At 40.2% G+C, this 16,200-nt stretch overlaps 1 protein-coding gene across 3 annotated transcripts in view; it reads right to left on the bottom strand.

Annotated features, from left to right (window-relative positions):
- The window catches only part of ZBTB16 (zinc finger and BTB domain containing 16), a 149,923-nt gene that overhangs the window by 21,116 nt on the left and 112,607 nt on the right, over positions 1 to 16,200 (bottom strand). For 2 of the 3 annotated variants that reach the window (XM_073585291.1, XM_073585290.1), the window contains one exon: positions 6,937 to 7,107. In XM_073585291.1, coding sequence (XP_073441392.1) covers positions 6,937 to 7,107 — 171 coding nt within the window. Of the gene's footprint in view, positions 1 to 5,999; positions 7,108 to 16,200 lie in introns of those variants that run through there. The other variant, XM_073585292.1, reaches the window with a different exon arrangement.

Below are 16,200 nucleotides of genomic sequence, written 5' to 3'. Positions count from 1 at the left end.
GATGAGTTGTTAGACCGGCTGGCGGGGGCAAAGTATTTGACCACCATCGATCTATGCAAAGGCTACTGGCAGATTCCCCTTAGTCCTGACGCTATTCCCAAGTCGGCATTTGTCACCCCGTTCTGCTTATTCCAGTTTCGAGTTATGCCATTCGGGATGAAGAATGCCTCGGCGACCTTCCAAAGGCTGGCTGACCGGCTTCTGGATGGTCTCCAGGACTACGCTTGTGCCTACCTGGACGACATCGCCATCTACAGTGCGACATGGGAAGAGCATCTAAATCACCTAGAGACAGTATTGGACAGGATCCACCAGGCCGGAATCACCCTGAACCCAAACAAGTGTCACGTGGGCAAAGCAGAGGTTCAGTATTTAGGGCATTGGGGGGAAGTGGGAAACAGCGACCAGAACCAGCCAAGATTGAGGCCATAGCCAAATGGCCCATCCCACGCACTAAAACCCAGGTCATGGCGTTTCTAGGGACAGTGGGGTATTACAGGAAATTTGTTCCCAATTACAGCAGCGTAGCCAAGCCCCTCACTGATTTGACCCGTAAGAACCAACCTCGCCAGGTAACCTGGACCTCAGAGTGTGAGGAAGCCTTCCGCCAACTAAAGGACGCCCTCACCAATACCCCTGTATTGGCTGCACCCGATCCATCAAACGTTTCACACAGACACTTCTATGTTTGGATTGGGGGCAGTACTGAGCCAAGTCGGGCTGGACGGCCAAGAACACCCGGTAGCTTACCAGAGTCGGAAACTACTGCCCCGTGAAGTAAGCTATGCGGCCATCGAGAAGGAGTGCCTGGCGGTAGTATGGGCACTCAAAAAGTTGCAACCATATTTGTATGGATGACAGTTTTCCCTCCTAACGGACCACAATCCCCTAGTCTGGCTTAATCGGGTCTCCAGAGACAACGCCAGATTGCTGCGGTGGAGTTTAGCCCTACAACCTCTGGACTTCACCATCCACCACAGACCCGGCAAACAAAACGGTAACGCCGATGGACTAAGTCGACAAACGGAACTTGTACCAACCCCATAAACTTCGGTCATCCCCAAACCGATCCGTTGAGGATCAGACTGTGTATGCCGATCGCGTCGCTGAAAAGGGGGAGCCGTGTTACAGAACCACTCAGCACCCAGAATATGTTGTGCAGTTATATGTATATATAATAGGTTCCATGTGAGATGCATGTCCCTAATGTATCAGTAGTGTCCGCCCTCCGCCCACCTTTGTAATTCCCACTGTAAACATCCGCAGGCTCCGGCCACCTGCGGCTTTTGTAATGCATGTCTGGCCTGACGCTTGTCTATTGGCCGGCCCTCTGTATCTGTGTGATATATTCTGTGTCCTGTGAGTAAAGTGTTGTCAGACTGGAAATACATGGAGAAGCAGTGATCTTTTATATGCCCCCATGCACTCAGAGGAATTCCAGCCAGCATCCTTCAGACACCAGCCAACGCAGAGCGGACCTCCGAAAACACGGGGTGGTACTGAAAGAGGTACCCCAGCTTGGAAGACCCCGTTACACCAGCCCACCCCTGCATTATTGTCATTCCATAAAGGAAAGGATTAATACTAAAAATTTGTATAAATTTGGACTGTGTATGTATTATTTGCTATGACCAAGGACCCTGTGAGGTCTGAAACGGCATAAGCAAGATGTTTTTATGGAATTACAATAAAGGATAAAAGTTTTTTTCATAGCCTAATATTCCTCTAATACATCATTTTGCTGGTGACTGGACTTCCCTCTTTTTTTTTTTCTAGATCAGTCCTAGGGCCCCTGCTCTTCTCCATTTACACATTCGGGTTCAGACAGCTCATAGAATCTCACGGCTTTCAGTATCACCTCTATGCTGATGACACCCAGATCTACATCTCTGGACCAGATATCACCTCCCTACTAATCAGAATCCCACAATGTCTGTCTGCTATTTCATTCTTCTTCTCTGCTAGATTTCTAAAACTTAATATGGACAAAACAGAATTCATCATCTTTCCCCCCACCCCCCATCTCACTTGACTCCCCAAACAGACCTCTCCCCCCAGTCCCACAAGCTCGCTGCATCAGGGTTATCCTTGACACTTATCTCTCCTTAAAGCCACATATCCACACCCCTTCCACTTCCTGCCAACTTCAACTCAAAAACATTTCCCGAATCCGTACATTCCTTAACCAAGAATCTGCAAAAACACTAGTCCATGCCCTCATCATCTCCCACCTTGAATACTGCAACCTCATGCTCTGTGGCCTTCCCTCCAACACCCCTCCAATCTATTCTAAACTCTGCTGCCCAACTAATCCACCCGTCCCCCGCTATTTTCCGGCCTCTCCTCTGTCAATCCCTGCACTGGTTCCCAATTACACAAAGACTTCAGTTCAAAACCCTAACCATGGCATATAATACAAAGCCATCCACAACCTGTGTCCTCCATACATCTTTTACCTCGTCTCCCGGTACTTACCTGCACGCAACCAACGATCCTCACAAGATCTCCTTCTCGACTCCTCTTATCTCCTCTTCCCACAATCGCATACCAGATTTCTCCCGCACATCCCCCCCCCCTACTCTGGAACGCTCTACCATAACATATCAGACTCTTGCCTACTGTGGAAACCTTCAAAAAGAACCTGAAGACCTACCCTCTTCAGACAAGCCTACAACCTGCAGTAACCACCGATTGGCCAAACACTGCCTGACCAGCTATACCCTCACCCATCCCTTGTATATTGTGAGCCCTCGTGGGCAGGGTCCTCTCTCATCCTGTACCAGTCATGACTTGTATTGTTTAAGATTACTGTACTTGTTTTTATTATGTATACACTCCTCACATGTAAAGCGCCATGGAATAAATGGCGCTATAATAATATTTTTTAACATTTAGAAAAAAATATATATTTTAAAATAATAATGTTCAAACAATATAGATATGTATGTGTTTTAATGTTAAAAATTATAAAAATATAAACTGTATATATACACACACAATTGGTGGAGAGAGGTCGAACTTGATGGGCCTAAGATATATTATATATATCCATATATATTTTATTGTCTTCATTATTACATAGATTTTTTTAATGTGATACAACAATATATTTACATATGATAAATCAATTAAAAAATATATAAAGTTAATAAAAAGTATAGATTTGTATCTATTGTAAGCCACCAACTAGAAGTTCATTGTATCAGACAGGATTAGTGGCAAAGATCATCCAACCCGCTTTTAAAATAAAACGAACACTATAATGCCAGTGTGAACATTACATATTTTACGTACATAAAGCAAGGAGTAAAAAAGGACACTTACTCCAGTATATCAGCAGAATCCTCAAATGTCATCACATATTAGTGAGAAAAATACAGTAATATTCTGCTCCATGCATGTGCAGACGGAGCACAATGATACATGAACACACCCTGTTTATATGGTACACATCCTCTCCTGCATTCAGCCAAGACTACAGACGGAAAATATAATAAAGAGGGTGACAGGCCCGTGGCTCTTTATTTATGTCAGAAGGCAGAGCAAGGACAATAAAACCAGATTGATCACCGCAGCCCCAGCTCATGAATATTTAAAATATTACTGATTCCACTTGTCACTGTAATTGCAATTTTCTGCGGGCTGCAGATCGGAGGCCCTTGCGTTTACGGCGGGGGAACAAGGGCGCCTGTATTTTTTCCTCGGCCGGCCTGCCAAGCGTGTAATGTTCTCGTTGCTTCATACATTTTCTCCGACTCCCGGAGACTTTAAGTCATCCGCAATGACCTACGTTTTTTCATTATCCTGGTGTCAGACCGCGGCTGTGCCTCTGCATAAATTGTCCTCCCGGTTACACGGGTGCTATCTACTTGTATTCTTTTATTACGCTCCTTATTTCCAAGCTTCACCACTATAAACATTTGATTAAAAAAAATCCAAGTAAAAATTTTTTTTTTTACAGGTACTTTTAATCAGCCATATCCAGTAGATCAGAAAGTGGTACACCGCTGCAAATATTAAAGGCAGCCCCTAATCTATCCAGTGTGTGTAATTGTTAATAGACTTCAATACATAATTAAGATCAAGCAATGCATAATCGGCCTCTTGTGACAGTGCTAAACAAGTGTTTGCACTGGAGAAGGGAGATGAAGAGTTGAAGAGCATCAGCACATGGGAAGAGATTTTCGAGGGGGTTCATTGCAAATGGTTCTATCGTATTTCTCAATTTCTCAAACCATTTGCTTAATGGCTTCCATACACATTAAAAGGGGTTGTTCACTACTCTGACATCCTCTTCTCAAATGTAAAATAACAGCCTGTACTCCTTTCCGGTGCCGGCACAGTTTTAGAAATGTCGCCACCAAAGCTCCCAGGGCTATCATGACATTATGTCATGTGAGCCCAGAAGTCAAAAACTGACCGAAAATGGGCAAATTCACTCATTTCCTTTGGATGAAACTGACATTTGGAGAAAGTGAGATCTGCTGCTGCTGCACCACTTTGGCCCATTAGGGGCCACTGATTGCTATGTCACGTGAGCACCAGGAGACACAGTACCGACATTCCAGTACCAGAGAAAGGCACAGGCATTTTTGAGAAGAGGTTGTCAAAGTATTGGACAACCCCTGTAAAGTCAGCCAAACCGGACTATTTTGGCAAGAATTATCTAATGTGTATGGGGTGAATCATAACACTGGGGAAGTTTAGGCTTGGTTCAAAGTTAACTACCCAACTCTTTATCACTCCTGGCAGATAAGCCACGACCAGTGGAGCTTGGAAGTGGCTTTCTTTGCTCTTCCGATGGAGATTACAAGCCAAACATTTGTGCATATTAGGGGAGTCAGAGACGCAGTTTTTTCCTAAATGAAAAAGACCATTTATCAGACCATTATCTTTGCATATGGCCACGTTAGTCACACATGTCCCATACACATTAACATCTTGAGTCAATGGCTGATGAAAGGAAGTAAAGTTAATTAATATGGGTGAAATAAAAGCTTGTCCATCAAGTTCAACCAAGAAATGGTAAATATAAGGGAATGTGGTATCGGTACAAGTATATTGAATGATCCAATCTACCTTAAAAGAGTTAATCTTTCCCTGCCAAACCAAATTGTCGATCCACTGGACCGACCATATGGAAAAGTTTCTTAATAGGGGTTTAGCAGAAAGTTGCAGCTAAAATTGTATTAAAAAAAAAAAAAAGTTACTTTAGGATGTGTCTAAATACAAGAGAAGAGGGTATTTGGGAGCATAAAGCTTGGAGAGTGTCAATTTAGAAGTCAATTAGAAAAAAAACAATATGGTGACACTAATCAGAAGTACTGTAATCCTTTGTCATTAGTAGGGAACCAGGGTAAGATAGGGTAAAGGCGATATCATATGGAAGCCTTTGAATACATGGATGTATAGTAATTAGTAAATGGACATTTATTTTTTTTTTTAGCATGGCTGGCCCATAAAAGGCATGGGGAAATGAACTATGACAATCATATACTCAATATCTAATATCTAAAAATCAGGGAATGGTAACGCCCAGTTATGCAATTATTCACAAATTTCTTGAAGGAATAACAGAGGATTTGCACAATATCGTTATGAGAAAGAAGCAACTTAATGGGGAATACAATCATTTAGTAAAACATCAGGCTTGGCAGTAGGTCCTTTTTGTATCAACTTACGGGATTTACAATTTTTTTTTTTTTTTTTTTTTAGGGGAACAATATAGAAAATGTGATACGTGATGTGTGAGAACATCATTTTACTCAGAAAATACTTTCTGCCATCCATCAATACGAAGAATATTTATGTGTTGGGATAATATAAAAAAAAAAAAAAGTTTTGAAGAAAGTTTAGAACACTTTTACATGGTGCTGATGACTGATCAAGTAGGGTAAACCAATGCTCAATGGGCACTGTATATGCCATCATAGCCCATGACCTGTATGTCCAAGAGGGTAATTAAAATATACACAAAGCAAAAACAAAGCGCATTCGGATTAACTATTCCTACCAAAGATTTACATTTTATTTACAAATGGGTCTAACCCCTGTGGCCAGAAGAAAGGCAGTAACCCACAGCTCCTTCTCGCCCCTATTGCACAGCTATTATGATAGTACATCGAGAGTTCCTCTAAATCAATGCCAGGAGGCTGACAGTGGCTTTGCTATCAAACACAGCTGCTGATGTTAAGCACACAGACTGGGCACGCATGCTGAAGACACCTCTTGCATTATTAATGAAAGCACGCGCCGCTCTGCAGCACAAGACAAGGAGGGGGATCAATTGTCTACCTATTACACTTCCAACCCTTCTCACCAGAATAAAAAAAAAAAAAACGTTGCGAGCTGGTCAGTGGCGGCGAATAACGAGTTGCCTGCCGTGAATTATGCCGGTGTCACTTGGACGACGTTAGTAATTATAAGCTGTTTATATCATCAGATCATGGAAGAAAGAGAGCTCACTGGTCATAATCAACGTTTGAGGTGGAGGAATTATTGGTTCTTCTACAAAGGTTCATAACAGATGGTTGTTTTAATATTGGTACCAATTGAAGCTTCAGTGTCTTCTTTGCTTTCTGTCTGGATTGCAAATTGATTGATGCCAAGTCTAGGTTGCATTATTTAATGTTATACTTTCTCAAATTACATATCATCAGTAGACAACTAGTGCGGTCTTTTATAACTTTGCCCTATGTAAGCAGAGGCTGTGGTTTGTGGTAGCAAGTTGTCTGACCAACTAATCATAGCATATGAGGAATTTCCAGTCTAGTGACCAATAAAACAGAAAAAAAGTTTGCAGCCGTCTTTAGAAATGTAAACCTTCAAAAAGGCGCAATATCTCCTGGGTTATAATAGACCAATAAATCAACAATCTGCATCCCAAAGCAGCAAAATTTTGAATGGTGCTGTCCATGGTGCTGTAACGTTTCCTACCTGTGTGTGAGCGAAGGTGCCGTTTTAGAGCGGTATGGCTTGGAAAAGTCCGATTGCACTCACTGCAGATGTAACTTCGAACTCCTGCGTGCACCTCCATGTGTTGCTGGAGAGCAGTTTGAGTCTGAAAGCGCTTCCCACAGAGGAGACAAAACACAGCCATATCAGAACCTGGAAGAAACAGATGACAGGATGACACTTACATCGTTCAACTCTGGATATACAGCAGGAATCGCAAGTATGCTGCAATCAGGCTGTATCCATCTACAGAAGCCTGATGGCCAGCCTATGGGCCTCTGGGGAGGATACTGACATTTTTAAAAGAATAGTGATAAATGCTTGCACTATGTACAAAGTTTGGCACACACAGTATAACGATCTAGTATGGAGAATTTGGAGAAATGGCTTCGAACTCTAGAACCCCTCTAAAAAAGTCAAAGACCAATTGACCAAAAAACAAACTCAATGTCCCTTTTTGTAAGTTTGATATCATCTAGTTTTGAGGTAGAAGGTCATAGACTAAAGTGTTCTCTTACTATGAATTCTCCTGAGCTCTTTGCACCGATTGTTCCCAACTCTACCCTTCTTTTCTTGAGCGATGGCTTTAGCATCTATCATGGTGAACACTACAACCGTCACTCAAAAATAGTGGTTGCAGAGAGTTTACTAACAAAGACACTTTACATCCACATCCAGTTATTGAGATATTAACTTTTTTTTTTATTTTGTTTATATCTAGTTGCATTGGAGACCGATCACCACTGTTGGACAGTAGAACATGAGCACTTCTTGCAAGCTCTTTTCTACTGAGCTTGTAAGCACGGTTTTGAATGATGGCAGGATCACTGGAGCGGGCTGTTACCTACTAATCCAAGCTATCGTCAGCACAACGTTTACAAAGCTAGACAGAGGTAGTGGTCGGTCTCGCAGGCAACAAGCTATAAATAAAAGCGTTACCATCTCAAGAATGGCTACAAATCTTGATTAACAGCAAATTGAAAAGTGCTTGTTGTTTTTTCCCAAGGACTCTATCAATATTCATCTACGAAGACAAAAACACTATTAAATAAGCGGCTCAAAATTTTACTAAATTTTTTTTATTTACATGCTGCTGCCTCTTGCACCCTTTTTTGCATCAAATTTTAGAAATACGGTTCTTTATAGTCACAAACACATCATTGATTTATTTATTCATCTGAAATACAGAATAAAAAACTCATTACATGAAAATAACGGAGAGAAAAAATGAAAACAAAATGTAAAAAATTCTAAGAATGTAATAGTCTTTGAAATCATTTTAGATTGGATACAAAGACACAATGAAGAGGACATTAACGACATTAGAAGAGAAGTCAGGTGGAATCAAAATAAAGATGGTTTTAATAGAGTACATGTCATTTACTTCAGATGGAAAAATTGATGACGAGGATTATGAAAAAAAAAAAAAACATTCATGTATGCGAGTAGGCAAAAGTTACATCAGGGCCAAAAAGACAAACCGATCGAGGACAATTTTTAAGGCCAGGCAAAATTCAATTGTTTTTCTTTTCGAAGATAGAATGATCAACTTGGCACAGATCAATAGCTTTGATCAAAATCAAAGTAATTTCAACATAAATTAGAAGAAATATGTGGCTTGATTTGGCCTCCTACATGCATACAAAGGTCCAAAGTAATATCTCTATAGTCTTTTCTTAATTAGGGCCACTGTTACAAAATTGCAGAACTCAATTTTCAAGACGGCGCCAGACATCGTTTATAGAGTAACTGCATTTTCAGAAAACTTTTGACATGTCTTATTGACGCATCAAAAGTTTAGATCATTGGGGGCATAGGTGCCAAGACGTGCAGAAATTATTAAAATGGAGAACTGGAACTTCGAGGACTAATAATGGGCTCAGACTTTTTATTGCTGGGTATCAATCTACAAGGAGAATAGCCATTGGCTTTGTTTTCCTTCCCTTTAGCAATCAGTAAGGGTTTCAGCATCGGGTTCTCCACCAATCCAAATGTCTGAGCATGCAAAGTTTTTTATAAAAGTGCACTTACTCCTTTGGATTTGTTGGATTCTTTTGCCTGAGGAGTAGAGGGAAAGCGTTGGCTACAAGTCCCCAAAATAGGAGTACTGTAGGATTTTCAGAGGTAAAAAGCTCCTTTCATTGAACTTTCAATCTAAAATGGAGGTTTGTCTGTGACCATAATTGATGACCTATCCTTATGACAGGGCAACAATGTATGATTCATGGGGTGCAATACCGGGAACCACCGCCGATCAACTATTCCCAGGGTTGGTGGTGGAACTGCTCAGTTGCATAGCTCTGTCAACTGTACAGTGGTAGCAGCCAGGTACTGTACATCTGTCACCTATTCAAACTAAAAGGGGTGGATGTGCAGAACCGGTCTGCAGCCACTATTCCAGTTAAGCAGTTCCAGACTGCGACGACACCAGGAAAAGCTGACCGGTAGAGGTGCTGGGTGTCGCACCCCCACCAGATATTGAGGACCTATCCTAAGGAAAGGCCATCAATATTAAATTCTCGGACAACCCTTTTAAACTGATTGCCTCCTTCAATTACTGCTGTTCTAAAGATTCTAGAACAGGTTTTCTATTTATTCTGCGCCCTTCAGTTTTAAAGTTATGCCCAAAAATAAAGATTTTTGTTCCTTAACCATATTAGTGTCTACCACAGAACTGCTCATTTGTCTTTACTCTGCTGACACTGGCCAATCAAGAAATAGCCCCACCCCAGTGAAGTTCTGGGTTATACCCCCAGTTGGTTGTAGGAACAACTTCCATCATTTCAGTGGCCATAACTTTGAAATGGAGGGTCACAGATGAAAAAAATAAAAAGCTGCTCCAAAGTCAATGGATTAAGGTTAATTGATGAAGGTACAGAGTTTAAATTAAAAAAATCTAGTATAAGGTCCTCTGTAATGAAACACCATGTCAAATATAAAAACCCTCCCCACCTTTCTGGATAGGGCCTCCCTAGCAAATATATCTAAACTGATCCTTTTCTAAAAAAGCCTTCATCCAAAAAAATAAATATAAAAAAAATAGAGCATTAGGATAAAGTATAGTACACTTTCATGGGGTATCAAATGTTTGCCTTGCACCGTGTACCTTTAAAAAGGACAAATAAAAGGCTGTGAACTTTTTGATCACATTTTTCCCAATTTTAGGCTTTTGTATAGAAACTGCAAAAAAATAAAAGGGTGTCAACTCAAGTAACCTCATGCCGGCTGAGAAAGGAGTTGTATATTTTGGGCCAGTTCATTATTAAGTGCGAGCATAATGGACATGTAATGATTTTTATTTAAAAAAAGAAATATGATTCATGAATGGAAACCCCCTATGTTTATGTTGCAATAGATGTATAAAGGTAATGTATTTCTAACAAAAAAATGCAAAAGAAAAAAAAAAAAAAAAAGGGAAACTAAAGTGGGAAAATACAAAAATAAATCCATTAAAACAAAAAATACCTGCTTTCAACACAGCATTTTTTGTGCTTCCATTTCTCCACATCTAGGAGAAACGTAATTGTTCCTGTTATACTAAATGTATAAATGTATACTATTTGATGCGATTAATTGCCGCTCACAAACGATTTACGAGATAAAAATTGCATTATCGCAAGGGGGTGTATGTTGACAATTAATGTTCGTCCTGAACCATTCATGGTGAAATTACGCAGAATTGCCGCTTTGGTGAATTAGCTATTCAGCGGGTGTTTTTACCCCCTTCTCTCCAGATCTTTTTAGGGAGAAAAAAAAAAACTGCTACGAAAATTTGTATTCAATAAATTAAAATAAACACACACAGACACAAGGCTCATTCAGGGAACTGACGTCTTAATGGCTTTTTCGCTCTTTTAGAAGAAGATTACAAATTAAGCAGCTTTTAAAGACATTTTATACAGGATGCAAAGAGAGGCCTGGAATAGGCTCGCTATTCATTTCCCTGGTAACCAAAATAGTGTCTGTGCAAGCGGCCCATACTGTACTACAAACAATGTGCCACACGGCCGCAAGGACGAAATACTAAGGGGAGAGTAATGTATACAATTCATTTAGCTGGAAATTAACTTTTTTCTTTTTAATTAGGAGTCTAAAAAGCTTCAACAGCAAATTCAAGAAAAAGTACGATGAAATTAAGGCATCTTGCTATTAGAGACTCTTTGGCCATACAAAGTATGCACAAATTGCACATTTATCTCTGGTTAAAAAGAAATGTCAGCTGCTGAAAGCAAAACAGGCCGACTGTGTCTGGGAAGCACGTCTCACCCAAGATTTAGTTTAAATGTGCCGGTTGCTAGACTGTTTTGATTGAGGGGTAAGAATTCTAGAATTGCCGCCACATGTCAAGGTGCGGAGGGTTATATCTGGCCACTCTGTGAAGGCACTTACACTTCCATACACCTTCCAAGGCCGTTCCATGTGACTGCCATTACAAAGTCATACTTGGTTGGGCCAATCATGAATGTGTTCTACGTGAGAAGCGGATTTTAAGACATTGCCAGACATTTGTTGGTTGCTGGTTCATAAATTTTAGCTAGCTGCTCGGATGCACAAGTGCTGCTGATGCTAGGTTCTACATGTGTTAAAACACACACATTCCCACACCCTTGTGCCACTATTAATGCCCCCTTATCTGACCATACATTATATCCATGTAACATTCATACAATGTATGGTCGGATAAAGGGGCATCAATAGTGGTAAAACGGTGCATGTCTCATTGTGTCACCATGTTAATGTCCCCTTATATTAATAAGGCTACCTTGTCACTCTTTGTACTAATAGCATCCTTTTTGTGCGTTTATATAAATCATAATTCCATATCCATAATAATTACGGTATATATTTCAGGCTGTGCAATTAATATAATGGTGCCACCTGACAAGCTTCCTGCACTTCAGAAATCTGCAGGCCAAACACCTAAAGCAGTCTGTAGTGTCCCACCGTAAGTGGTGGAGCAAAGAATCGACACTCTCTACTCTGCCAAACAGTTTTCAACTCTATCCACATCATGAGAAAGTGGAGAGTATCAAAAGCAGTGCCTGTCCACATTCAGGTGGGCACCATAACACCCCAGTCCCAATTGCGGTTACAACCTCTGCGAAAACCACAATCGTTACATTACTGTTAGTAAATTTCTGTATGCCCAACAGACGTGCAAAGGTTTTGAGGAGCTGTCTAACAACATTTGCTGGAAAAGGAACCCTACCACTTCCCTTTCCATAGTCTGTAGAATATGCATTTTTACCATAGAGTGCCTTCACCCACACTACCTGATAGCTTGGACATTGAAGATCACAAGTAGTAATATATATATATATTTCAGAAACTGATTATGAACCTACATTGTGCAGCTACAAACTAATCCCAACCTATGTGATAAATAACCATCAAACAATACAAGGCAGATGAAAGCGCACCGTCATGGAATGGATATCGCAGTAGATAATCTAAATATTTCCCACTTCAAGACAAAACAGGATACAATTTGTGGCCTTATTCGGCATCAGTAGGTATTCTCAAGGGTTATGAAGAAAATGTACTTTAGCAAATTCATAGCTACAATTTCTTTTGTCACACCAGAGGGGTGTAGTTGAGACGTTTTAGCCAGCTAGCAGTCTGTGGCGTGAAGTCAGAGTGGGTAATTAGTAAACATGGCGTTTCTCCACTAGCTCATTGGCATGCGAGCCGGACGGAAGGAGCCTAGTTTAAAATGCAGCCTGACGGAGCTTTGCAGGCTGCAAACCATTTGTTAGCTCCTATTGAAGAGGCTTCGGGGCCAGTGGCAATTAAACTGGAATTAGTGTTTGGAATGAGATACAGCAGATTCATACCGGGGAAGGGAGAGGAGACGGGTGGAAGTGTTAAGGGGGGCAGCCTGACTTCTGCAGAGTACCTTTTCTTTTACCATCAATATCCTCTCTCTTTCTGGCTTTGTTTCCGGAGCAAGAGAAAAAAAAATTAAAAATACGTACAGCATGTGTGCTAGAGCTGGTGTAGCAATTTGTTTAGAGCAATTATTGCCAGTCGCAGCACAGTGCATATAGAAACAGAGTTACTCTAGATCTTCCATAGAAAATTGGATTTCCCTATTGTAGTGGCCAACAAACTGAAGTGCTAACTTTCATATTAAAAGGGACTTTGTCAATAGTATCAACCCTCCTAAGTCGTCTAGATGGGCATGTAGGTCATAGCTGAATAAAATGATACCTTGATATCTGCGATATGATGTCTAAAGTCTTGAGGAATCTATGTTTTTACGAAAATGTAAATTAGCCATTAGGATCTATGGGCCAGAGATAGATCTCCATGATTATCTGCCTCCAGAACGCATTGTAAATGAAAAGAGAGATGTTACCAGTGTGAGAAATGTAGATCAGGAGAGCAGACAGTCATTACATGTCTCACATTGGCAACATCTCCTTTGATGTATAATAAGCTCTGGAGGCAGATTCTCTGGAAGCTCTATATCCCACCCATAGATATGAACAGCTCATTTACATATTAAGAAAAGTGTGGATTTCTCTGGAATAGGACATCGGATTGCAGATAAAGATATAATTTTATTCCACTTCCCATGTCCTACATGAAAATAGCAAACAGCTTAGGATAGTTGATCCCACTGACAGATTTCCTTTAATGTTTCCACCAATAACTGTTTAGATTCTGGATGTCCTGTCAATCTGTGACATAAGTTGAAGCTCAATATTGGAAAGCCAAGACTAAAAATGTAGACTAGACCTGATTAAATGGAGACTAATCTTACATTATGACGACATGGGCTGTTAACTGGTTCATGCAGAATTACATCCGATTTGAAAACTATGGCTGGTCCGAATAATGAAAGTAATTGTTACCATCTACATTTCGTGTCTCCCTTTTTTCCTCATAGATTGTAAGCTTGCGAGCAGGGCCCTCATTCCTCTTGGTATCTACTTTGATCTGTGTTTATTGTTATGCTGTAATGTCTATTGTCTGTACAAGTCCCCTCTAAAATGTAAAGTGCTGCAGAATATATCGGCGCTATAGAAATAAAATTACTATTATTATGATCATGGAGAAGATGTACACTGAAATCTATTAGAAATAGGCCACCCTAGGTCAACCATTCTGCCCTTTTATGATATTTGCATGGTCCTGATAGCTGCAGCTTCTTCTGGAGGAGATCTTATTGATACAGTAAGTGGAACAACAAACACGTCCTATGAATTTGCCACTATTCCCATAACAATTTTAACTAGAGTTATCATACCTAAATTTGATCATTAATGTCAAAATATGTAAATTGGGCAACTCAAAGCATTATTAGAATCCACAGAAAACAGAGTTCAAAACAAGCCCAGCCAATATGAACAAAGTATTCAGCACGAAAACAGCAGTTTTTTTAATACATGCAAATATTCATTTTATTCAATTTTCATAAATACATGTATACTAAAAAAGGAAGACATACAGATGAGAGTATATATATAAGGTGATAGAACCAAAACACAGACCATCCAGCACATAAATTGCTCACATTGAAAGGGTCTCCATTCAAGTAAGGTGATCAATGGCAAAATGGGTGCATATAAAATCAATGCAGCCTAAGTGCCAGTAAATAAGTAATACATTTTTAATAAATTTTATATCATATCATTTGTTCACCTTAATGAGCAGGGAGAGGGAGCATATAGTGGTTAGGCCTCACTGCCTGCTGTCTACTCCACGTCCCCTCCCCCAAATCCATGGACAACTACCATTGAGACAACGTGAACAGCATCTTACCCATGTGGGTGGTCGGATGGTCCGGCTAATGCCCCAAAATTTATTTAAAATTAAAAATGCAGAAACAAGTAAGCTTGGAAGAGGTAGAGATTGTGTGAAGATGCTCCGTATTGTAAAGGAAATTGAAGTCATGCAGCCACTATATATCGTAACTAGTCCCACCAAGGTAACTAAGAAAAAAAAAAAATAAATAAAATAAAACTGTTCCCTCTTGTTGAGCTGTTCAACATCCGGTCCTGGCTAGCCGAAGTCACCAGCATCACACGGCCTGCAAAGGCGTAGTGCCCCCCACAGACGAAGCCCATACACTCAGCTAGGATCCCCATCTTCATGTAAAATGACGGGAGGCAGAAGACTAGTACCTTGCCCATGGCTACTTGCAACTTGCACTAGTCAAATTTTGACAAAACTTGACAATTAAAGTGTCAAACAGATTTGCTAATCTCTGCGAATAACCCTCAGATTTTAAAGATATTTAATGGATCAGACACCGACAAAAGAAACAACTCACAGGTGGCATTAGAGACTGTCTCCTGCAGAAATGTAATATTTTTTGCAGTTGTGTGGATCATGTTATTGGGCACTAGAATATATGCATATACTAAAAAAATGTACCATGAAGACAATGAGTGGGTTTGTGGAAAAAGAAAGAACAGGTATCCTGTTCAAGTCATCATGGGGACCAAACTAGGGAACGCAAATTCAACTTAAGATTGTGCTCACTGGAGCGGTTTTTAGCATTTCACATATCTTCTTTTAAATCCATTGAGAATTCTCCAAGCACATGTAAAACAAGGATAATGCTACTTGTAGAAAGTTTCAACACTGCTGCACTGTTCGCTTGGCTTTCTTGCAATCTCCGTAATTTCTCATCTTAGTTTAAAGACATGCTGGTAGGTCATAGGATCCTGATATTGGTATGCCAGGTAGCTTTACTTCTGCTTGAGGAAACAGACTCATCCTGACAAATACACTGGTGTATCTAAAATAAGTTCTTTGGTTGCTTTTTGCATCTAGTGTAAGGTACAGTAAGCTTTTCTGCAGGCACGACTTAATCTCAGATAAAATTGGAGGCGGAAATGAGATTTAAGCAGTGCTCAAAATGGAACTTCATAAGCATCTACAATGCAAAAATTTTAGATTTCAGTCCTAACCAAGTGGCCACCAGGAATGTAAAAATGCATCTATAGCAAGATGGCTTCAGAGAAGGCACACATTTTATTTACAGATGTAGCAGTCATCAGCTTGACAGCAGATACACCATTTCATAGTAGCAATCCATAGTGATCCAAGCTATCTATACAGCATGGACGTTTGAACCATTTTAATTGGGAAAAGTACTATTAAAAGGATACACTTTTTTCGGAGCTCACCACATAAATTAAATAGGTTGTCCAACTTTGGAGGCAGTTTACATTTTGTTTTTTCCTTCTTTACTTAAATGCATATATGGTAATTGGAACTAAAAATAATTTTTTG

This window comes from Dendrobates tinctorius, unplaced genomic scaffold (genome assembly GCF_039654945.1).
Source record: "Dendrobates tinctorius isolate UK_male_01 unplaced genomic scaffold, ASM3965494v1 ptg000086l, whole genome shotgun sequence".
Taxonomy (NCBI): Eukaryota; Metazoa; Chordata; class Amphibia; order Anura; family Dendrobatidae; genus Dendrobates; species Dendrobates tinctorius.
This window is presented reverse-complemented; position numbering and strand designations above follow the sequence as displayed.